At 36.2% G+C, this 25409-nt stretch overlaps 1 protein-coding gene across 1 annotated transcript; it reads right to left on the bottom strand.

Moving 5' to 3' along the window:
- Positions 1 to 19: 19 nt before the first annotated feature.
- Positions 20 to 25075, bottom strand: LOC105348704 (low-density lipoprotein receptor-related protein 6-like). The gene is made up of 16 exons (XM_066085789.1): positions 24866 to 25075; positions 20697 to 21087; positions 17210 to 17616; positions 16729 to 16863; positions 16113 to 16313; positions 12241 to 12436; positions 11573 to 11835; positions 10891 to 11031; positions 7653 to 7945; positions 6936 to 7165; positions 6390 to 6571; positions 5984 to 6187; positions 5578 to 5718; positions 5129 to 5343; positions 4759 to 4958; positions 20 to 4517 (listed from the first exon to the last, which is right to left on the bottom strand). The coding sequence occupies exons 1-16, from the start codon at positions 24909 to 24911 to the stop codon at positions 3008 to 3010; spliced, it is 4755 nt and encodes a 1584-aa protein (XP_065941861.1). The 5' UTR covers positions 24912 to 25075; the 3' UTR covers positions 20 to 3007.
- Between the last annotated feature and the right edge of the window lie 334 nt (positions 25076 to 25409).

Genomic DNA, 25409 nt, shown 5'->3' with positions numbered 1-25409 from the left:
ATGAACACAAACTCAGAGCTTCTTATTTTGTTATGTTTTATTGGTTTTTTATGGTATTTTTATGTGGCTAAATTTCTACCTAGCCTTTCAAGTAAAGTCAAGAGTCATAATCTGTGAAGCTTTTATACAGAGCAACATCTAAGGCACAAACATGAAGCTACAGAAATGATTTGTACAGTAACATATCGATGTGAGAGAAATCCTACAGTGAAACACACTTACACAGAACCTCATTATATTGAACACATCAAAACCAAATTCTGTTGAAATACAATATTGTACCTGGTATATGTGTTTATTAGTTTTACTGATTTGATATATCAAAATCATTCCCTCTTTTGAAACTACACGTTCAATACAAGAAAGTTGAGTACAAGTGTGGTTTGCTGTAGAGAGGAACAGTTACACATAATACATCAATAAACAAATGGTTCTATTAAGGTGCCATTTCAAGTTTCATTCTCAATTAATTTTTAATTAATTTTCATAAGCATAACATACTCTGAATGTATGTAAAGAACTAATTATTAAACCCAGTCTATTTTGTTCACTGAATTAAGTACCTTGTTAAATATATATAATTACAATAAATGTATACATGTACATACAAACATCTTTAATTAAACATGATGCTTTTTATGAAAATTACCATAACTATCGAATATTTATGCAACCAAAATATCTTAAAAATCACTTATTCTTATTTAAGAATATAACAAATCAAAAATACAACCTTGTGTTTCTAAAATATTATGTAAAATTATACCAAACCTTAACATAAAGTGTAAAATAAATACCAAAACAACTTTTAAATTTTGGAAGATGAAGTGAAATGTCTGTGCTTTTCAGAAATATATGCTGCACTATTACAGCCTTACAAAGATTTATTATTTTGGTAGAGGAATTCGCATGCACATTGGCTTTTTTCAGTTCAAAATCAATTCTGCTGTACGCTTTTCTTGGAAGACAAATTAAACTGAGTTGTGTGAATTTTACATGCCATTTATACCTGGCATTCCTATGCACATTATATATATATTACCTGATAATAAAATCTGTATGTGAGAATAACAGCAATTCTTTATAGAGTTAAAAATAAAATAAAAGTTTTACATTTTAAACACGATTGGCTAAAGAATCTTAAATGGAAAACTAAAAAATTAACAAATATTAAATAAAATTTTCAGCATGCATCAAATGAAGAAATAAATATCACAAACTCTTTTTATGTCTGTCAAACAGACTTTAAGCACATAGTTGTTTTTTCCTTCGGTAAAAAAAAAGTACATCGGCAGCACTACAGAACTTAAAAACACAGTAATAAAAATCAAACTGTAGTAAACATCACAAACATCACTATATGTATTAAATTCTATAGACACAGGGAGTCTCTCTCAATCAAGTCATAAATACACAGATATAATTTTACATAGATTGCATGTACGAAATTCATTCCATTGCTGCCTCTGACATTAGCAAATATATATATAGTTTTATATTCTGAAACAATGATGTCTGAGAGTTCTTGTCCGTGACAGACAAAACAAACTTCAAAAAGAACGAAGACGGAGAATTCCCATCCAAAACTTGAATGTCTTTGCCTGCTGAAGGATTGTACATGGTATTTTTTTTAAATAGTAAATTTACCCTTTTACATCTCTCTGAAATTTCTTAAGTGTAGTTCTCTTGCTCAGTTAATAAAAATATGGCACAGGAAATCATATGTACATAACACAATAACACTGATTTCAATATAAAACACACACTACAGTTTATACAAAATCACACTGTACATCAATCTGTTGGTCACTTTACTCGTTATACATCGTGTACTGACTAATGTTCTGCAATTTATATTGCAGAATATTAGGTGATTTTTATTTTTTTTTGGAGTGAAAATTTATTTAAGAGAGACAATTATAACCGTAATCAATTCCATAAATATTACAAAAATAATGAAACTTGAGGACATTAATAACATTTTTAGGTTCAAAGATGTCTTCATAAGAACATCTATTGATGTGCCTGTTTTCAAATTCTATAAAATTCCATAAAACCCCAAAACTTGTAAAAATTGACGAATTAAAGCTTCAATCAATAAAAAATGTGACCCCCGTGTAAGAGGGGGTACACAGAGGGTGTTGAGGGGGGCAGTGACCAACAGATTGCTACTGACCGCCGCAAAGGACTGCTCCGCCCCCAGAGGTAGAAATAAAAACAAATATTACCGTGAACACATCAGCCGCAGCCTCCTGGAACTGAACTCAGCGAAGCACCTCTTTATACAAACACCAGGATTTCCATACAGTCAGAAATATACAACCTTGTTCACACACCATGGGTCATCTCAAAACTCTTTTTTTTTCTTAATTCATAATCAAGCTGTTCGTGTCCAAATTTTTTTGGGTGAATTGATATCTGACTCTAAATCAGTTTTATAGTTTGGTCTTTTTAATTTTTAACAATTATTTTGTTGAAGATTTTTTATTTTGATGTAACGAACATGACTTACAAGCTTCAGGATTATTAGTAACGATATAAAAAAATTCTTTTTGAAAGAACCCATAGCATGTTATTAAAGTAAGTTCACATAGATATGTACAACTATGCATCAAGATTGAGGATGATAAAATACATAACAATTTTCATCTTGATGAATTAAATGAAATGCCCAAGCTAATCTGAAAAAGATGTCTGCATTCAGGTAACCAGCTGATGATGAGGATACAATTGCTACACGGATAATAATAACAAGTGCCAATTTTTTGTTTTCTATATAAATAGAAAGAGATTCTACAAGTAGAAGATACATAGAGTTATATGGATCATACAATGCTGATTCTCATTTCATATGTGTATAAATACTGTCAAACAATAACAAAGAAAATATGTATATAAAATTCATTTTGTCTTATCACACATCTCAAAGTACTAGCACTCAATATAAAAAAAAAATCACATTTGACACAATGAAGTTTTGTATAAAAATCAATAGAACATGCATACACTAACAGTCTGAACTCTCGGCCACAGGTGAGGGAGGTGGGGGGTATGGATTAAAGAAACTCCTCTCGGTTGATGGGGGTGAAGGGGGACCACTCATATCATCTGAAAAATAAGGGGTGGGTAAAGGAGGGTAGGGATCGTATGAATACAGTTCTGATATAGACTGATGGTAATATTTTTTGGTACAGTAAGGTTCACTCTCCTCACAAACGTCTGTGCTACATGGGGTGGTGGGAGGAGGGGGGATATTGTGTATTCGGAGTTTGTACGGTCGGTACGACCTGACCGTGGATGGACTGTTTGAGGAGTACCCAGAGTACGCCCCTGCATACACAGACCGGTCAGTGACGGGACTAGGTGGGGGATTCAGCGTCTCCTTGGGGTATTGAGTCACTGTACTACTGCTGGAGGAAGCCCCTGTCACATGATTTCTATCATACATGGGCATTGACACAGAGGATAACCCTGTCTCGTGAGATTTACCCCCATGTGAGGACAAGGTATTTAGAGTTGTTTCTCCCGTTGGCAAAGAATTCAACGGTTTCAATTGACTCATGTCGCTGCGGTCTTCATATATTATCCGTGGAGTCCTGCGGCGACATGCAAACACAAACACAAACACTAGCACAATGGCAAGTAGCCCTACCACTATGACAATAGTCCATGTCGCCACAACTTTGCTGGGTGACGACTTGGCTTCTGTGGCAGGGCAGTGATCATCCTTACAGTTAGTAGTAGTTTCACTATGAGGGTCACAGTTAGATTCATCAGTATGATCCAAGCACTGAGCCTCCCCATCACACACATGCTTGATGCTGATGCAGTTATCAATGTCACATTTGAACTCATCGTGTGTATGACAAATGGGACAGCCTTTCTCGTCTGACCCATCTGCACACTCGTTTGTCCCATCACACCTCCACACTGTTGGGATACAGTGCAGTTCTCCACTCTCACACGTAAACTGCTCTGGGGAGCAGGTCGGTGGATCGGCACAAGTCTTGTCATCTAGTTTTAGCATCAGGTCCAATGGACATGAACATCTTGCCTTCCCTGCGTTATCAGGTACACAGATGTGCGAGCATTCACCTTTATTTTTGGCACAAGGGTGGTTGAGATCTTCAGACACCAAATCTCGGGCCACCAGAAGATCACTCAAGCTCTCCAGTCTTCCCTGGATGAAAGAACGATTTTTCCCTGTGGTTTTCTCAACTCTACTTATCACATGTTGTTGCTTATCAATCCAGTACAGAAAGTTGCCAAAAATGGCCATACCCCGCGGATTGGACACATCTTGATCAACTAAATTTTTTCTGTTTCCACCAGACAAGTCTGAACACTCAATGCGATTTAGGCGAGAATCAGCCCAGTACAACTTATTGCCTTCAATATCAATAGCTAGGGGTCCAGGGCGATCCAGTTCAGAGTCAAACAATTTGATACGTGCTGTTCCATCCATAGATGCTCTTATAATGGAAGGATGGCTTCCCATGTCTGTCCAGTACATATGCCTAAAACAAATGATAAAATTGAGAAATTTAAGAAAATTTCATCAAACACTTTTTGAGCAAAGAAGGTCACTTTATACAATGACATCATGTTGTTTATTTAGTTTTAAAAAAAGGTCATAACAAATTGCTTTAAACATTATTTTCACCAATCAACCAAAAACTTCATGAAATATCAAATTACTTAAAGTAATTGTTTTTGTAAGCCCACCAAACCCCCCGTCCCCCAACAACTTTTACATACCCTCCCAAAGGATTGAGCACAATGTATCTTGGTACATAATGATCCCCCTCTACGATGACCCCTACTGGAGTGCCATTCAGTCCTGTGATGTTGATGGTGTTCTTCTTGGCACAAGTCCAGTAAAGAACACGGGAGTAAGGGTCAACAGCAATGTCGAAAGGTCGGTGCTCTCCATTCTGATTGGTCACAACAGTGGATACCTAGGTAAAAACAGGAAATATTAAGAAATGACACACTTCAACTCATACAAATAAATAAAGTCAAATATTTCTACAAGAAGCTAAAAATCTTGACCCTTTTCTAGCTACACAAAATTTGATTTATGACAAGTTTATAGGTAGGTGATAAATTTGATTGACAAGCTACTTACCAGAGTCCCATTAGCTGCAGCTTTCTTGATGACCATGTTTTTGCCTTCGATCCAATAAAGAAAGTGTTCGACTGGGTCGTAACTGAGGGCTTTGATGTTCTTCAGCTGTGGGATGGGCAGGACGACCTCTGGAGTGTCCGGGTCGAAATCGTCGTTGTTGATCACCAGACGACTGATGGTGTTCTTCTGACTGAACAACAGGAATGTCTTGGGAGCTAACAAAAAATCAGTGGATTATGTTCAAATACGTGAATGATAGTTGATATGATACTTTCAATCAAAGTACATTGTTGACAACTTTTTGAAAAATTCTTTGAAAGAAGCTTTACTTATGTACTTTCGCACTAATCAAATCGGCTTTCTTGACTCTTTTGTAGATCAGTGCCTTTTAATTTGCCGACCCTCTTATTCACACCTATTCAAAAACTTCTGCATACACCTGGGTTTACCTGAGCATGTCTTATTATCCACGTTGAGCCGAAAGTGTGTGGGACACGCGCAGTGATGAGTGGTTCCAGAGGAGTGGTTGACAGGGTGGGCCAGACACAGGTGTGAGCATTCCCCATTGTTGTCCTTACAGCTGTTAATCCCTACAAATATACAAGCACAACTATCAACCACATGTACATATAAACTGGATATATCAACAAGATTTATAAGTTAACTCCACAGAATCAAATATGTGTATTTTATTTCTATAATTGAGAAACTAACATGATTCATAAAACTGAGTCAATGTTCCACCCACTTAAGTCTTGTACTAGCTTTATTGATGGATGTCAAAAAAAGAAAAAGAAAATGCACATCAAAATGATCAAATATATGAGGATTGCTGATGTAATGGCTGCTACTAACCAGACTGTCTGGAGGAGTGGAAGACCAGGATATCTCGGACATTGTCTATACTGCTCTGTATGGTGGTCCGGTTGGTTCCCGAGGACTTGTTGGCCCGCTCAATGGTCTGTCTCTGCCAGTCTGCCCAAAATATGAAGTCATGGTACAGGGTCAGACCCATGGGCTGGGGGACCTGGTCTGTAATCACACGTACCATGTCCTGTCCTGGAAACACAGAAAAAATGTTAAGTTCACAATCATATACACTGCATAATTTAACAATCCATCATTGGTTTACCAAATAACAACAAATCATACTTTTTTGCCATTTCAACAACCACAATTATTCAAATATTTAGTCTGAAGGGGAAAAAAGTATAAGTTTAATAGCAGATATGCTTGTATTGAAATTCAGTATTCTAAATACCGTTCAGATCTGAAGAGGCAATGACTTTCTGGTCTAAACTGGTCCAGTACAGTCTCTTCTCTCCATAATCAATGGTCAAGCCATGGACTTGTCCAATCTCTCTCCTAATGGTTTCCCTCATGGTTCCATCCAAAGCTGCCCTCTCTAGTTTCTGTGTAGACCAGTCTGTCCAGTAGATGTAGCTGCAAACAAATTAAGCAAATAAAAATAAAATTAGGTGAAATTTTAATTCTACCCAACAAATCGGGTAAATATGTGATATTTGGTTTAGTTAACTGTAATGACCATGAGAAAAATGGCTTAAGTTAAAAATACATGTACTGCATATTTGATAAATAAATGTTGTTTTCTAAAAACATTTAATATGTGGTTGCCAATATTCAATTATTGCCAAAATTTCACAGGTTCATGGGAACAGAATTTCATTGGTAAGTTATTATAGGTGGCAAATGACTTTGTTTGATTATTCACTGAAGATGTTAGTTCAAGTTCTAGTTAAACTTAACCAACTGTCATCTGTGATAAAATGGCTATATAGTAACCTACCCATCAGGAGGATTGACAGCTAAAGCCCTTGGTGACTCCAGATCTTTCCATATGATCACTCGTCGAGAGGACCCGTCTAGTCGAGCCACCTCAATCCGTCGTTTCATGCCTGTATCAATCCAATAGATATTTTTAGCCACCCAGTCAACAGCTATTCCTTCTGGATAAGTCAGGCCATACTGAACAATGGGCTCCAATGCACTGCCATTGAGGAAAGCCCTGCTGATTCTCTGTAAAAACAAAATGGTTTTTTTTTTATTTGAATCCTTTCCTCCTCTTTATTTCATTGCTTTAAAATGCCTGTTTATCTAAATATTAATAATACATGTAATAAAAAACAAGATTTTTTTTTTGGAATTTCAAGGTAGAGTGCAAGAGATGAATTTGTTTAGTGAACCTTAACTCCCCAATTACTTTGATATTGAAATATGCATTTAAAAAAATAAATTCTTTTTCATCTTTTAAGCCGATCTTAGATTAAGGATAAAAGCCTATATTATATAATGTAAGTCCCCTATCTCATTATCAAAGGTATTATATAAGCCTTTGATATCTGACATGGATCATTCTTTCGCATGTCACTGCCTATTAAAACACAAGAGTTAGGAGGGAAAAAACCCTCCTCTCCTAAGACAGGAAAATCAAAGAAAATGCAGGTCCTAGAATTCCATTAATATTAGATAAGTGAATCATGCAATCAATGTCTGATCATCTTGCCTTCAGATCTCCATCCGTCCAATAGATTCTGTCGTCAGCAATGTGGAAATCTATCGCAAGAGCAGTTTTGACCCCTTTGATTGGTATGGGACGAATTCGGTGATTGGTTTCTAACGACATGCGCTTAATGTCATGGTGACTTGTAAACAGAAGGAACGCCTCAGGGACAATACAGGTTTTCCCGTTACTGACAAGCTCCAATCCCATTGGACATGCACACACCACTCCTTGGTCGGCCGTGTACAGACAAAGGTGACTGCATCCCCCATTGTAGTGGGCACACGGATTGGTACCTGTACAACGAAAAACAAAGGCTTGTCTTTTATTCATGAAAATGGAACAACGGCAATTGTCTTGCAATTAATTCAACATCTCATAAATGATGCCGTCTGAACTAACAATATCAGCACAAAAACTGAACATATCACTCAAAACGCATTTCTTTGGCATCAAAATCATGAGAATATTTCCCATGAAGGTACATGATGGATTTTCCAAACACCAAAGGGAAAGCTACCATATTTTTAAAAAATCATGGTCCTTTAAAAAAAAACCTACTAATTTTTAATGTTTTCAAACCTTTAACTGCAGTAGACTTTTTGAAGTCCCCATCAATATAATTACTTCAGAAGGGTTGGGATGAAAGAGAATTATTCATTGTATATGAGATGTTACATTTTTGTAATTTTGAATAATATGCATGAGATGATAACATCAAATCCAAAATATGTTATTGGAGTCATTCATCCATTGCGGCAAGTTTTCAGATCCTTGGCCTTTGAAGCCCACTATTAATTGATTCGAGCTGTACGGTATACTGCTATTTCACCGACCCCCACCCGACATGTCCTCTCTTGTCACATACACCCACCCCCCATCCCCCCATTCTTGTCATCTTTTGGACAATTACTGCAGCAGCAATACAATAAATGCCACACTTTTCGCTAAAAGCTTTCCTCTGGTTTTTAAATTGGACTTTAATTTTAATGTTTGTTGATCAATATTAATAGGAAACTACATAAAAAAATTGTTTTCATTCTGAATTTTTTTTTTCTCTTAATTTAGAAGCCTTTTAGTCAAAACACTTGCGTTCATACTGTTAGTACATGAATCATAAATAACCTTACTAATTTGATGTACAATACCTTATAAATTCATAAGAAAACAGAAAAACAAGATTCCTTGTAATAAAGTGATACCAAAATGCAAGTTATCACATAAAATGATATTACATGTATATTGATCCGTTCTTCAGTTTTATCATGTTTATGTGAATATTTTATATGTTCATTAATAACAAAACAAAAATGAATCTCTAGCTAACAGTATTCTGTCAACAAGTACAGTTTTTTTCAGATGGGTTCCTCCAGTTCAATCACTATCAATTATTCTTAATTTTAAAATTGACCCTGAAATTTTTTATATTACCACCCCCCCCCCCCCCCCCCCCCCAAATTGATACTCATAAATGGAGGATATGGATCCTTCACACGTACCTTGGACTTTTAATGACAATGTCTTATTACCACCATAATGACAGTAAAACTTTTAACTACTTCTAACTGCTCCAGGATCGTCCCTATCTCGTAGACCTCTACTGTGACAACTTTCCCCCAGACACTAGGTACTTACAGAAAACACAACCGATCCACATCCAAACCCCGATCACAACAAAAACATCTGTCCTCGCCATGCATAGTCCACAAAAGTCCTACCCTCTTCTCCAAGTGCAACTGAAGACTGAACTCTTCACAATCATACTCACCGCTTCATCAATTATGTTTATACAGAGCAAAAAAAAAAAAAAACTATCTGCCTCCATTTTCACTGAAGCCTTTACTATTGGAGAAGATAAAAGTGATACGGTCTGCTGATCAAACTCTCAGGCAACTACGAGAGAGCGATCAAATGTTTTATGCAACAAAAATGGCAAATTAGCTTCTAATTTGTCAGGGATTACTGGCGAAGATTTTGTCGCATTTAGTCATACATCAAAGAGATCATAACCTTCTATTGCTAAGTTTAATCCTAGCATACCTGACAACTGACCCTAATCTATCCTTTGCCATCTTTATTCACATTTTATAATAGTTATATCAAACATCTTCATGTTTCGATATTGTCTTCTTGCTTATGACATAAAAATCAGATAAATTTGAATATTATCTGCAAGCACAAAAACGTAAAACAGTTCTCTAACAAAAAAATTTTCAAAGTCTATGTTTCAATAAAATTTTACTTCTCATGTCTACTACAAAAAATGCACAACTTTAGGAAACAAAGACTCGGTGTTCATATTAAGTTTCATCCCCACCCCATCCTAATTCTCCCACCCCCACTCCATTACACACACACACATAATGATGGCACAGTCACTGAAACTAAAAAGTTGGGGAGTTGAGAATTGTTTGATGATAAAATCGGATCTGATGACTAATAAAATAAATACCAGAGCGTAGTTTACCAGGATAGTCGCGTACGCCTCCTCTGAAGATTTTTAATTTTTAAAATTACATGTCTATCCTTCATCGTTACAATAAAAGAAAACTATCACATCACACATTCCCATTCTGATTCAGAGATAACAATTTCAAAAACAATTTGAAAAAGGATAAAGAAATAAAAGAAGAAAATGAGAGAAACCTCCATGAATTTTAATTTTATGCAGTCATCTTGCAATTTTTGAACACTTAAATCCTATCAGTGAATCGTAAAACTCCCCAATTCACAGGTGATGTTCCAGATCATAAGCCCAGTTAACAAACAATGTGACAATAAAAGCACTATAATTGTTCTAAAATAAGGATCATTTTCCACACATGAATTCCTGTTCGAGAAAAAAATTACTCAAGATGCATACAACCATATCACTCCACTTGCTACACATAATCCACCTAACTACACAAAAAAATTCAATTCCCAAAAAGCAAACAAATTAACCTGTTTAACAGAACAGATAGATATATGACATAACACTATTTCTATTTTTTGCTGTCTTGTCTAAGATCCCTAAATGATCATATGGAAACTTGGAGAATCCAGACGATAAACTTCAATCTTAACAATTTGTAAATTATTCTGTTATTTTTGGGGCTCTCCCTTTATTTCATCTTTGCATTGAATCCTCACGATGAAATACACACATGGCAGATTGTTTAGGTCACCAATAGACACTATTCAACAGACGGTACATCCCCCCCCCCCCCCCCCCCCCCGGTTGTTTGGCTGTGTTGTTTACCTGAGTAATTGAACACACTGACGGCCTTGAGCCCCATCAGATCTGGGAGTTGATCTACGATGACTTTTCTGTCCGTCCCATTGTGCTTGTTGACCCTCTCTATAGACCTCCTCTGCCAATCAGTCCAGTAGATGTAATCCCCTATAAGTATAGATAAATCCGAAATCATTAATAGCATTTCACGCATTCCTTTAATATACTTTTTTCTTCAAAACTCAGTTATAACATCCCAAACAAAAGTATTTGGATCTGCAATCTATTCAAACAAGATCATATTAAACAAGGAATTCAAATTTACTTTGTGTAATGTTATTGAAGTTATATATATTAATTTTCCCCTTCAATGAGTCCTTATTATAATAACTTTACAAAGAGAAATAACTCTTTCCAGAATTGTTTTTCTACTGGTAGCCTCCCCCTACAAAACTGACTTCATTGTTTATAATTATATATGTATTTTCAAGACTGGTCAGAACCAGAAAATTCTTTTAACCAAATTGTCCTTTCTTGAACTACATAACCCTAGATCACTGCCTAAAAAATTGCATCAATAATAATCAATTAATAAAACACTTTTTGATTATTTATTTTCTTCCAAATTCATGCAGTTCTAGAATCCTCCACCCATCTTTCAAATACGTGCAATACATAAAGACTGGCTACATATGACTGTGTCTTGTACCTAGTAAACTGAATCCAAACAAATGGGGAATGTTCTGTTTCTCATCCACCAGTACAATTCTGTTGGTCCCATCCACATCTGATACCTCGATCTTGTCATGTTTTGCATCCCCCCAGTAGAGTTTCTTAGGGGTGGCATGGATATCAATGGCCAGTCCATTAGGCCACCCCAGGGAGGAGTTAATGAGGACCTGTCGACTACTTCCATCTAAGTTGGCCACCTCAATCTTTGGCACTTTTCCCCAGTCACTCCAGTACATTTGCCTAATGTGGCAAAAACAAGAAACAAAACATTACTGCTATTGCTCTGTCAGAGCACATTGAAAATGTCTAGACACACCTTTAGAAAGAGAGTACTTAAACATTACAACAAGGCTTTCAATAACTTTGAAATAAAGAGGTGAATAACTCTTTTAAAGAGGCTTTTTTAGAATTATTTTCTCTGAATTTTTTTAGCCAATTATGAAATAAAAAGCAGCTAATTCTGATCATTGAGACAGTAAAAATTCAACTTGTGCCTCCCCTTTTCAAAAACCCTGCTTTACATCATAACAAATAGCCATAAAACTTTCAGTGTAAAATCATTTACCACCATTACATGAAAAGCCTTCCCCTTTAATTTATTTGATCATTAGAATGGTAATGGAGTAGTCAGCACTTAGTACACACCCGGCAGCTGGATCCAGAGCTATAGCCCGGGGCTCATCCAGGTCGTCCGAGATCAGAACTCTCCTGGAGGTCCCGTTCAGCCTCGCCACTTCTATTCGGTCTGTCCCAGTGTCTGTCCAGTACAAGTTCCGGGCAATCCAGTCCACAGCGATTCCGTCTGGATGATAAACTCCAGTCCGGATAACAACTTCTTCTCCTGCAACAAAGTAATAAAATTTAGGGACATACTTTTTTGGCATGTGTTTAAGTTGTTTGCTTGTTAATATTTGTTTTTGCTTCAATTGAAATCAATTCATTTTTGGAAGGGGACTGGTGTTGTGTACCAATATCAAAATGGCATTAGTTTCTAGTATTTTACAAATCAAACCTGGATGAAAAGTTATTCAGTGCTAAAAATAAAAAGGACATCAAAAAAATATTTAAAAAATTTAAACATGTTAAATAATAGAAACATTTCTTCCTCATTTTTGGAGTGCCAACTAGCTGAAACATGCTAGTTGATTATCAAATCAACAGGAGTTTCTAAATATTACATAAGAGGAGACTTGTTTCTTGCAGAATATTAAAACATCAGGAATTTATACGCATTAACTGAAAATTCATACATTTTGAGGCACAATATTGTTCTTAAGATTTTTGTTCATCTGATAAGATACAATCTTATACAATGGCATTTGTAGGTTTTTGTTAGATTTATATTGTAAACAATTGTCCCATACAGCATACAAATCAGCAGGCTTGTACCAATCCACCCCCACAGAAGAAGAAATTTTTAGACCTCTTTACAAACAAGGTGTGCAATAGTTCGTGGGCGACAAGCCATGAGGCCTCAAACAAGCTTCAATGAGGTAATGCTTCATGTCTCAACTGTTTTAAAATAGATCTATGACATTAAAGTGCAGGCATTTACATTGTTTTTATCAGATATTATCCTATTATCAACTTTTGGGTTTTTCCATCTTTTTTTTTTAACAGAGAGAATCAATTCCATCCATTGAAAGACGTCTTTAAATTTTGAACATTCTATTGTTCATTTAACATTGAAACAGACACTAAAAGACCTAAATTCACCCTACTTTATTTGGAACATTTCTAGCTACTGTAGACAATGTTTTTACTGAATATTACAAAACTGTCAGAGTGCTTGCTTCCCTATCTACTACCTAGCTTTTCCTGTGACATAACACTCTGATTTTAATTATGAAAACTTAGACAAGAGGCCCATGGGCCACATCGCTCACCTGAGGAACAATAGGTATGATAAAATCAGCTTAATGGAGTCATAATACAAACTATCTGGACAATGTACAATACTACATGTTGATCCTGTATAAATAAAATCCATTTTTCCCCTGGATATTCTTATGTTTATAATAATCTTTTCTAACAGGATGATTTTATAGTCATATCATATGTTGAGTATTGCAGTTCTCAAAAAGATCCTTAACAATTGTTTATATATGGGATATAAACGTACATAAACTCTGAACCTTCTTGTGAGGCCAAAGAATTGTCCTGGGGCCAAAGTTTTAACAATTATTAAGAATCATCTGGCTGATTAGTTTCTGAGAAGAAGATTTTTAAAGATTTACCATATATATTCCTTTGTTAAACTTTGACCCCCCATTGTGGCCCCACCCTACCCCTGGGGATCATGATTTTCACAACTTTGAATTTACACTACCTATGGACGCTTCCACACAAGTTTAAGCTTTCCTGGCTGATTAGTTTCTGAGAAGAAGATTTTTAAAGATTTACTCCATATATTCCTATGTAAAACTTTGACCTTCCATTGTGGCCCCACCCTACCCTCGGGGGTCATGATTTTCACAACTATGAATCTTCACTACCTGATGATGCTTCCACACAAGTGTCAGCTTTACTGGCTGATGAGTTTCTGAGAAGAAGATTTTTAAAGATTTACTCTATATATTCCTATGTAAAACTTCGATCCCCCATTGTGGCCCCACCCTACCCCCGGGGATCATGATTTTCACAACTTTGAATTTACACTAACTGAGGATGCTTCCACACAAGTTTCAGCTTTCCTGGCTGATTAGTTTCTGAGAAGAAGATTTTTAAAGATTTACTTTATATATTCTTATGTAAAACTTCGACACCCCATTGTGGCCCCACCCTACCCCCGGGGGTCATGATTTTCACAACTTTGAATTTACACTACCAGAGGATGCTTCCCCACAAGTTTCAGCTTTACTGGCTGATTAGTTTCTGAGAAGAAGATTTTTAAAGATTTACTCTATATATTCCTATGTAAAACTTCGATCCCCCATTGTGGCCCCACCCTGCCCCCGGGGGTCATGATTTTCACAACTTTGAATCTACACTACCTGAGAATGCTTTCACACAAGTGTCAGCTTTCCTGGCTGATTAGTTTCTGAGAAGAAGATTTTTAAAGATTTACTCTATATATTCCTATGTAAAACTTCGACCACCCATTGTGGCCCCACCCTACCCCTGGGGATCATGATTTTCACAACTTTGAATTTACACTAACTGAGGATGCTTTCACACAAGTGTCAGCTTTCCTGGCTGATGAGTTTCTGAGAAGAAGATTTTTAAAGATTTACTCTATATATTCATATGTAAAACTTCGACCACCCATTAAGGCCCCACCCTACCCTCGGGGGTCATGATTTTCACAACTATGAATCTACACTACCTGAGGATGCTTCCCCACAAGTTTCAGCTTTCCTGGTTTTATGGTTCATGAGAAGATTTTTAAAGATTTACTCTGTATATTCCTATGTTAAATTTCGACCCCCCATTGTGGCCCCACCCTACCCCCGGGGATCATGATTTTCACAACTATGAATCTACACTACCTGAGGATGCTTCCACACAAGTTTCAGCTTTCCTGGTCTTATGGTTCATGAGAAGAAGATTTTTAAAGATTTACTCTATATATTCCTATGTAAAACTTCGACCCCCCATTGTGGCCCCATCCTACCCCCGGGGGTCATGATTTTCACAAATTAGAATTTACACTACCTGAGGATGCTTCCACACAAGTTTCAGCTTTCCTGGTCTTATGGTTCATGAGAAGAAGATTTTTAAAGATTTACTCTATATATTCCTATGTTAAATTTTGACCCCCCATTGTGGCCCCACCCTTCCCTCGGGGGTCATGATTTTCACAAATTAGAATCTACACTACCTGAGGATGCTTCCACACAAGTTTCAGCTTTCCTGGTCTTATGGTTCATGAGAAGAAGATTTTCAAAGATTTACTCTGTATATTCCTATGTAAAACTTCGACCCCCCATTGTGGCCCCACCCTACCCCCGGGGGTCATGATTTTCACAAATTAGAATCTACACTACCTGATGATGCTTCCACACAAGTTTCAGCTTTCCTGGTCTTATGGTTCATGAGAAGAAGATTTTTGAAAATTTCTCGAAAATTTTCATAAATTCCCAATTATCTCCCTTTGCAAAAGGGCGTGATCCTTAATTTTCACAAATTTAAATCTCCTTAGGCTAAGGATGCTTTGTGCCAAGTTTGGTTGAAATTGGCCCAGTGGTTCTTGAGAAGATGTTGAAAATGTGAAAAGTTTACAGACAGACGGACGGACAGACAGACAGACAGACGGACGACAGACAAAATGTGATCAGAATAGCTCACTTGAGCTTTCAGCTCAGGTGAGCTAAAAAGTTACACAAAAAACAGACATTAAAAAAACCCATTTCACCCTGGTTTCTTTACGCATTCTACTGCCATACACTTTGTTTTCATTCGTTATTAAAAAATCATCACAGAATGCTTGCTTTTGTACTGCTTGGCTTTGCTGCAATGACATAACATTCTGCTTAAATGCTATAGAAAACTCTGTCAGTATTTCAAAGCTCTTTCACCTGTTCCGTCCAGGTACGCTCTCTTGATGGCCCTGACTTCGTCGTCCGTCCAGTACACCTGGTCTTCCACTGGGTCGTAGTCAATAGCGATGGCATGCTTGATCTCGTTGAGGGGCAGCACTACATCCGTGTGGTCGGGCATGTCCAGCGAGATTTTACGGATGTCCCGACGTCTGGCCAGCAGCAACAGCTGTTCCACGCCTACAAATTTATTAAAATGTTTATATGATGTCTGATGAAAACGATAGCATGTCATTTTTCAGACACAAAATTGTCTACATTAATATAGCATAGGAGACCTTGTGAGTCATATTTGTCTCTTTCCCAAAGGCTGAATTGTAATTGAAAAGATGACCTTAGATTCTGTATGTCACACTATTTTAAGGTTATACATGTCAAACTGCTTAGGGATTAAAAATAACATTTGCAGCCAGATTATACCATAATAACCACAGATTGGCTTTCACAACATCATTTCCCACTTTTTGCTAGTTTTATCTCTGGGAAGGATGCAAGTAGTGTAACCAAGTTACTAAATATATCCTTAATTCTGCATCATTATTGTCATTCATCAAATTGTCAAACCAAGATAAAATCTCTGTAGGCTAGGTCCTACCTTTTGCACAGGTGGTTTTGTTCAGGAGCTTGACCCCTGTTGGACAGGCACAGGCAAAAAATGGCTTTTTGGGCGAGATCAGACAGAGATGAGAACAGCCCCCATTGTTGATTGTACAGGGATGCCGATCTGGCCCTAAAACACACAGAAAACGTCTTATGTATTCAGTATACAAGAGTAGCTTTTTCCTTGCTACTGTGAAATGGAAAACAACAAGAAGTTATAATAGCATCCAAATTTTTTTGCCATGAAACCTTCTTAGAATTTCTTAATATATATATGATAATCAATATAGGCTCTGTCATACAAAATATTCATTGCCACAAACCAGTTTATCCCTGTGAGCAACGCTTTGCAAAAAAACACGTTCTGATATTTTACTTACGATTGAAATTGCTGTTTTTGACCACAAACACCAATATTACTATAAAATTACCATCAAAAGAGATTGTGGTAGGACTGTCAATAGAGTTGTACTTACTACTAGGTTGTCTGCTGGCACTGAACACATGGATGTCCATAGGAGAGTAAATGTTCTCCATGATTGGTCGGATATTGCTGCCAGTTATTTTATCACAAGAGAAGATGGAGCGCTCTTGCCAGTCAGTCCAAAACAGGGTTCTATCACTCAGGGTCAGAGCAAACGGGTGGGACAGAATCTTCTCCCCCGCCACTACCTCCCTATGGTTTTTGCCGTCATAATCACAGCTGGCAATGTACTTGACTTTGGCATCAGCCCAGTAGATTTTGTTGTCTGCATAGTCGATGGTCAGACCATTGGGCCAATGAATATTTTTGTCAATTATAATGGACCGAGTCTTGCGATCGCCATCCATACCTGCACGCTCTATCTTTGGCACTTCGCCCCAGTCCGTCCAAAACATCCATCTAAAAAACACAAAATGAGGTTATTGAAAATTGTAACTTAAAACCTTGACATATGACTTTGACCTTAATTTAGTAAATTGCATAAAAAAAATTAAGATTTTAATTAACTTTGATTATTACAAAAACATTTGAAAAGTTTGAATTCATAAAATTAATTATCATATATTAAAGCATGTAAACTATGAAAATAGCAAAACAGCAGCACCTTTTTCCCATGTAACAAAGCACACCAACTTTTATATAGTTTTTGAATATGCAATGAAAATTCAAGAGATTTCTATGAGAAAACACTTATCAATGAGAAGAGGCTGTGGTCATTTTATAGTATTTTAATAGGTAGCTGCTGTAAAAAAGTCTCTCAGTATAAAATCATTTTTTGAGTGCACAAAGATGTGGTAAGTCAGTAAAAACTGTCCACCCAGCAACCTTATCACTTCATAAAAACTTGTCAACATAGTTAACATAATCTTTTACTAATCATTTAGCATTTACATGAACATTTTAATTAGTGGTACATGCATCCAATCAGTAACTTGACACATTTCTTGAGAATGGGAGTAAATATTGCGTGTACCATTTATGACTACTCAGGTGTTTAATGGTCATCTACGGGCAGTTGAACCTTGTCCTTGAAACACTTCAGGGCCACACAGTCACAAAATAGGGCTGTCAAGACAATGATTGGCCTGTCATGAAAGACCCATAAACCCCCTGGAGAGCCTCAGTAGTTGGGCCTGCCCAGCTACTTAGTACAGGTAAATGACTAGTGCTGTCATGCTGGCAGGCCTATGGACATTTATAAATTCTATGTCAACAGTAAATATTTTAAAATCTTAATTCACCCTGCATTTTGCAGTGCTGTTGTTACGTAGGCTAAAAGGGACACCTGCCAAAATACTAGATCAGCTTCCTGATGCATCTATACATTAATTCACCTCAAACTCTCATAATTTGAATACTGAAAAGGCCTGGAATGTCAGATTTTTTTTTTCCATTCCTAAAAATGTTGTTTAAAAGTTGTAAACAAATACACTGCTGTGAATGATAGGCAACATTGCCTCTGAATGGCTTAACAAACAAGCAGGCATTATGACACGCTCATTCAAACAAATGTAGAGTAAATGTCGCTGCTGATTGACTGACAGGCTATGTACAAGAACAACTATATTAAATATACAAGTACTATTAGAAATGACATTTAATCCTTCCATTGGAAGGTCTCCCAAAGTCAGGCAGACTGTCTTAATGGCAGTGAAAAATGAAGCTTTCGAGCGCCATTTCTCCTTCAAGGGTGCACTGCACTTGTGTTTTGACACTTGTCATTAAAAAGCCTATTTAGTGGCAGGTTGGTGGTATAATATTGTCACCGCCAACAATCATCAATTTAGGCACACCTCGTAAGTTCGCGGGCCGCGGAAAGTTGTTTTTCCCTACTCCAAGCACTGGCGACACCTGCTTCGTCATTGTATTTGACTGGTGTATCTATTTATTATCTGATGCTTTACAGTCACTCAAGTGTAGTTACAAATTACCCAATTTAGTTTCAGTTTGTAGACAGTGTGACAATAATAAGATCACTACACAATCCACGGATATGTGCGGTTCAATTAGCCTCATTTCAACCCATGCACATCTCTGCTTACATTGAATGTGTCATTTATTCATCTGTTCAAACAGCCCCCCAAAACCCTACCACACATTTCACATTCAATAAATAAGAGGAGCTTTTCCCTTAGTCATCCTGACTTCAACAGTACTAATTTATTTTGCATATGGGGTTTTTCCCCAATTTCTAAACTTTTATCAAATGTTCTAAAACTTAGTACATTAACCCCAATAAACATTGCAATAAGTACCACACTTACCGACTTCATCCTAACACTTGATTAATTAGTCAAGTTTTTATCAAGGGTATTGTAAAAATCATACAATGCCTACTTCAAACTTAATTGTTCTTTTTTAATTTAACAAAAAAACCTCTTCAGTTTTTCCCCTTGCTTAAAGCTTTATACATCCTCTCACTCAAAACTTAGTGGACAGTCTGTGAACTGGCAATTCTCAGTACAATTAGTGTCACCAAAAATAGCCCCTTTTACCTCCATTAAATCGCAGTCCACTTTTCTCTCTATTCATTCAGAGTTAGCTTTAGCCTTCATTTCATCAACTGTCCCTAATCATTTCGGGCTCTTTGATGTTGACAGAGTAACCCCCTTTTCACAGCAAGACCAAGACAAAAAAAAAAGAACCTCCAAATTCTCTCAATTCAGCTATGTGAAGTATTTCTCCAATCAATGACCCTTTGCCAGGCTGACAAAAATCATTATTCATGCACACATTGTTGAAGGTTGAAATATATGGCATGCTGTAAATTTCAAAGATAACATTCCTGTCAGAGAGTGAAAAAAAAAAAAAATCTCTCAATAATCAGAATACATACTGCAGGTGTTTGATGTTGATTTTCTAACAATTTTTTATCCCATTTTATTTAGAAGAAATAACTCAATTTATTTTAAAAACCATAGTGGATCATAAGTCTCAATTTGGCCCATTGTAAGGCTGATGACTTTGGTTCAGCAAAAGTTTATACAAAATAATCTGTTTACACGGAACATGGAGAAGACGTACACAAATCTCCCATATGAGTAGGTATACAAGGAAAAATCCACTCTGAAAATTCCCAATGTTGATGCAAATGATAACAGGTTTTAGTCCTGAGGCCTGAAACAAAGATCCTTTTTTTTCCTGGTCGGCCTAACCTATAACCTGATTGCACCGATTACAGTTTCCAGTAGGCAATACAGAGATCAAAAAGCACTTTCCATCTTTACTTATCAGTTTTAACCTTGAATGCAGGCTTACTTAATCCCTCATTACTATACATTATGCAGGCACATGTATACACATGGATAGGCCCGATATTTACTTTGTCAGAAATTTTTCTACTTAATGATTCAAAAACAGGTAGCTATTTCTCTCACAGATCCTATACCCCAAATCCCTGCCACTGTTTGCCAACTGGCCTGAATATATAATATAACTTAATAAACTACCAGCAAGGACAATTTAGACCACAAGCCTACCCCGTGAGTGGATCCAGGGCTATGGCACGGGGTTGGTCCAACTCTTCCCAAAACAGCACACTGCGGAAACTTCCATTCAGGTTGCTCACTTCGAGTCGATTTGTTTCGGAGTCGGCCCAGTACAGCTTCTCTGCAATCCAATCACAGGCGAGACCGTCGGGCGACACCAGCCCTGAAACGATGATATCCTCCGCATTCTTCGGTCTCTCTATCCACGTCCTCTTGATCTTGGCCAGACTAACGTCTGTCCAGAACACTGATTTGTCCTTGTAGCAGAAGTCTAAGGCGGCCGCATCTTCCAGACCATTCTGGACAATGGTGGAGTTAGCACTATAGGCGGCATCAATAAGTTGTACGTCTAGACGATTTGCCAGTAATAAATATGGTTTAGCTAAAAAAAAAATTAATAATTATGAAAATCTCAGTTCACTGAATATGATCATGAGTTTTTAAAAGGGAAGAAAAACATGTCAATAAAGCAAATGAATAAAAAATATAACAAAGAATCATTATACAGCAATATGCTTTTTTCTTACAACACATATTCTAACTTTTGTATCTAAAACATTGATATTTTGAATACTGTGCATATCATTATAAAACTGAGTAAGAAGAAACAATGCCTGTTTCTTTTACCCCAAATAAATAAAATCTTTTAATATCTCAGGGGTTTTCATTAACAGGCTTATTGATTTGAAGATATAGCATTTTAACTATATTCGTTGGACACAATATGCACGAAAAGAGCCAAAAACTCATGGTGATCTCTTCATAAACTAAATCTGATCAAAATAGAATTTTTCACTACAAATCCTAGTAAATGTAAAAAAAAGTTTTCAGAAAACATTTCCCTCCTGTATCGTTTCTTCAATTGACCTCTGACCATGAAGTTGCACTAGTATCAATAACTGAGAGCAAATATACATGACATTGAGTCATCAACAACGCAACAAACAATTCTTCAGCTTATAAAAAACAACATTGCAAAGACAGCAGTCACATCATGCTTTCTAATATTTTGACTGGAGCATTAAGGTGGAGCTCAAATCTTTAATAAAATCATAAAGAAATAATAAGTTTGGGATATAATAATGTGCATCTACGTGCAGAAACCAATCTCATTTTCAGACATGCTGTTGGTAAGAGGAGGAAAGAAGACAATTTTTATCTAGTTTTCTGAAATAAAACCATTTCAGACTTTCAGACATTTATCATGTCAGATATCCAACTTTTTTGATGATTAACGAGATTGAATTTTTTTGGATCATGTACAAAATGTTCTGGATTTTTTGTTACATAATTCTGTGCACTATATAGCATCACATCTCAACAGGAGCCTTACAGTTACCATCTCTCGAATTGTCAAGAGCATGAAATAAGACTGAGAGATTTCTCCATCTCTCATCCTTTCTCTCTCTCATATCCATCTTCCCCTTTATCTTTTCTCTCTATCCAAACAATAAATCACATAATTAAAAACAGCCAGTTTTGTGGGAAGCCACTAATAACAAGGGTAATTCTATTATCAATCAGGAGTTATTTTTGACCATTTCTTTACTTGTGTTTTTTGTAACTCTGACATGTCTTGCGTAACAGCTGTCAGAAGCAATCTACGAGAAGGAGGACCCCCTCCCCTTGCATGATTTCTAATGGTTTCTGAAATCAGGGAAAAAATCCGTAACATCTGTTTTGAGAGAAAAAAATCCTATTAGGACTGCTACATGTATAAACATACTTCAGATGTACTTCTTAATTAGCCAACTGCCAAAACACTCCATGTTTTAAAGAATACATGGTATTTTGAATAAAGATAAGCCAGACAAGTAGATTTGGGATGCCTAACCATTCGAATGAAGATACATTGCCACTAAAATAAAACTAAGATAAATAAAATTACTTATCATGGGAAATTATGTTTAGAACAAACAATAACAAACACCCTCATCCTCTACAGGAATTTTTATAGGAGTTTAATTTCAAAATATTTATCACTTAATGTTGTTTCATCCCCTCCCAATATAAATGCTCTAGAGGTCATGGTTCTTTGTATACCTGGATCTATCAAGAGATCCCAAAAGACTTTATTATGTCATGACAGCGCCTGACACTAAGTTATGGCACGGCTCAAATACTGGTACCTTTTGTACTACTGCTAATCTGATTTGTGTCAAAACACCTTTCAAAATCAATAAAGAGGCGTTTTTCTTCAACTGTTTGTCTATAATTGTGTACACTCCATAGTAGAGGAATTTTTATTCATTTGCCTCTCAATGTTATAGGCCTGTCTTTTCATCTTTATGGTTTAAACGATCTGTACTAATGGTATGTCACGGCAACTGATATTTTTGGGGGGCCTAAAGACAATACTTATACATTGTAGTGAAATTACATTTTGTTTACAACACCATTCAGTTGTCTTTATCATCAAGGTAATCAAGCACAACTTTTTCAATGAAAATTTATTAATGCAACGAGGAACTTTTCATGTGTTTTCAAAAGGTAGCAATGTTACGTATATATTAGGTTCATTTTACATAACCATTCCAAAAGTTGTGTGTTTTCATTTAAAAGCAGACTGCATGTCCCAGATATAATATGCCTGAACCAATCTACCATATGCTCTTAAACATTGCAAACATGTTATCCTTAAGAAAAAAAAAATGTCAATTACTTTCCATTGAAGAGAGGAAACTGCCTTTGACAGACAGACCAAATAAGATTCACCTTATCCAACCCACTCTACCTTCTTCAAAATACAAACAAACATGAAAAATAATATACATTCAAGCATATGAAACTATATGCATATTACTAAAACATAAAAACAAATGACTGAGTGAATTAGGAATTGTGTGAATTAATTCACATGTAATGATTTGACAATTAAACTATCCCTTTAACATCATTACCAATTTAAAGTACCTAATAGTAAAACAGTTTACTTTCAACACCAAACATTACATATCATTTAAATGTCAATAGTTATCATGAGACTTAATCCAACTGCATGCTCTAAATCATAAAAGTACTATTTAGTTCTGCTGTACATGAATGTAAAGAAAACTTTTTACTGCCCAACTATCGTTGGTAGTTAGCTTGATTGATCCCCCCAATGCCCAAGTTTTTGTCCAATAATAATATTAAAATGTGAACTTTGTATATGGGACTCTATGTTATAAAAATATTCATATCTGAAAAGTTTCCTTAGGAAAAAAGGGAAATATAAATTCTGTGCACTGTAATAAATAACAATTAGTCTACTTGATTTACAAATTCAGATCAATATTCACCATTCCTCAATGAAGCACTTAAAATCATTGAAATGGAAGATCTTGATGAAACTATGAAAAATTTAGTTCTAGATGACAGGTCAGACATTGAAGTTTAGACCCTGAACCCATCCCCCTGTTTACAGTACACAATAAAGTGCAAAGTGAATTTCTGATCAACATCAATACATGGAATTTCAAACATAACAAGACAGACCTTTTTCAAATAAGTAGTTAATGTTTGCATGTAAAACACCCATGGACAGACACATGGACAAAGCGTTCCCAACAATTACAAAATAAGCTATAATTCATATGATAAATCATCTGCTAATTAGCAAGTAAAAGTAGATTAACAACTGTAGATGAAATACACGTGATACAATGGATGTTTATAAAATAAAACACAAACTGATTATCATTCAACCCAAACTCACATAGCAACCCCAATCTGAATGTCCCCTACCATCACCAGTTATTAAAATGTGCTCATGACAGAGAAAATTCGAAATAATTTCTCCATCCTTCTGTCTTTTCATGTACCTTTCCAAGGTGTGTATTGACAACGTAACTTTTCAATTTGTCAAATGAAGAACGATTAAGAAGCAACTATAATGTGTTGGTCATTCTCAACAAAGATTTGGGTCATATTCCATCACAATAACTCTTTCAACATGGCGGACCATTATCCTTAAATAAAAAACATGCTTTTGTATTTTTTGCGTTTTCCAAGTATAGGACGAATTGACGTAAAATCAAGTATATATGACTTCACCATGTTGATTCAGTATAACATTTTTGATACATTAAATAAAATTCATTCATCGAGCATGTGCTAATTCTCACTAGGCCCTATCATACAACTCAAACACTTTATCTAGGTCAAGTTAGAGGACTCACCTGAACTCGTGTAAATTACTCCAAGAAAGACTAATATAAATAACATTTTTTGAAGCCCTATCGGCAGACCAATGTCTGACAGTCCAGAACTGAATTGAAGCAGACATCAATGAGCTTCGGATAAAGTGACAAATGTTGTTGTCTTTCGTGGCCCTTACATATTTTGCGTTCAATCAACCCGGCCATTACAAAAAACTAGATCTTCAGGGACTATTTTTCAGAATTATTACTACGCATGACAGGTAGGGCTCGTGATTCGGTCAAGATTAATTTGTTTACATTTCGAAAACAATCTTAATGCAGTGAACAAAAAAGAATCGGGGATTGATTTATCATTAATATCCGAACTGAAAGTTTTTAAAAACCAACTTTATAGGAGTTAATGAATCTACACTTTGAAAATGCAACATCAAGGGAAAACAGAGTGTTTAATTTTTCAGGCGGAATACCTCTTGACCTTTACAGGATAAAATTTAGGCAACTGTCAAACGAAAATTAGAATTTTTCTCTCTCTCTCATTCTAGAGCCCCCCCCCCCCCCCCCT

This window comes from Magallana gigas, chromosome 5 (assembly GCF_963853765.1).
Source record: "Magallana gigas chromosome 5, xbMagGiga1.1, whole genome shotgun sequence".
NCBI lineage: Eukaryota > Metazoa > Mollusca > Bivalvia > Ostreida > Ostreidae > Magallana > Magallana gigas.
Note: the sequence above shows the minus strand (reverse complement) of the source record. Positions and strands in the feature narration are given on the sequence as shown.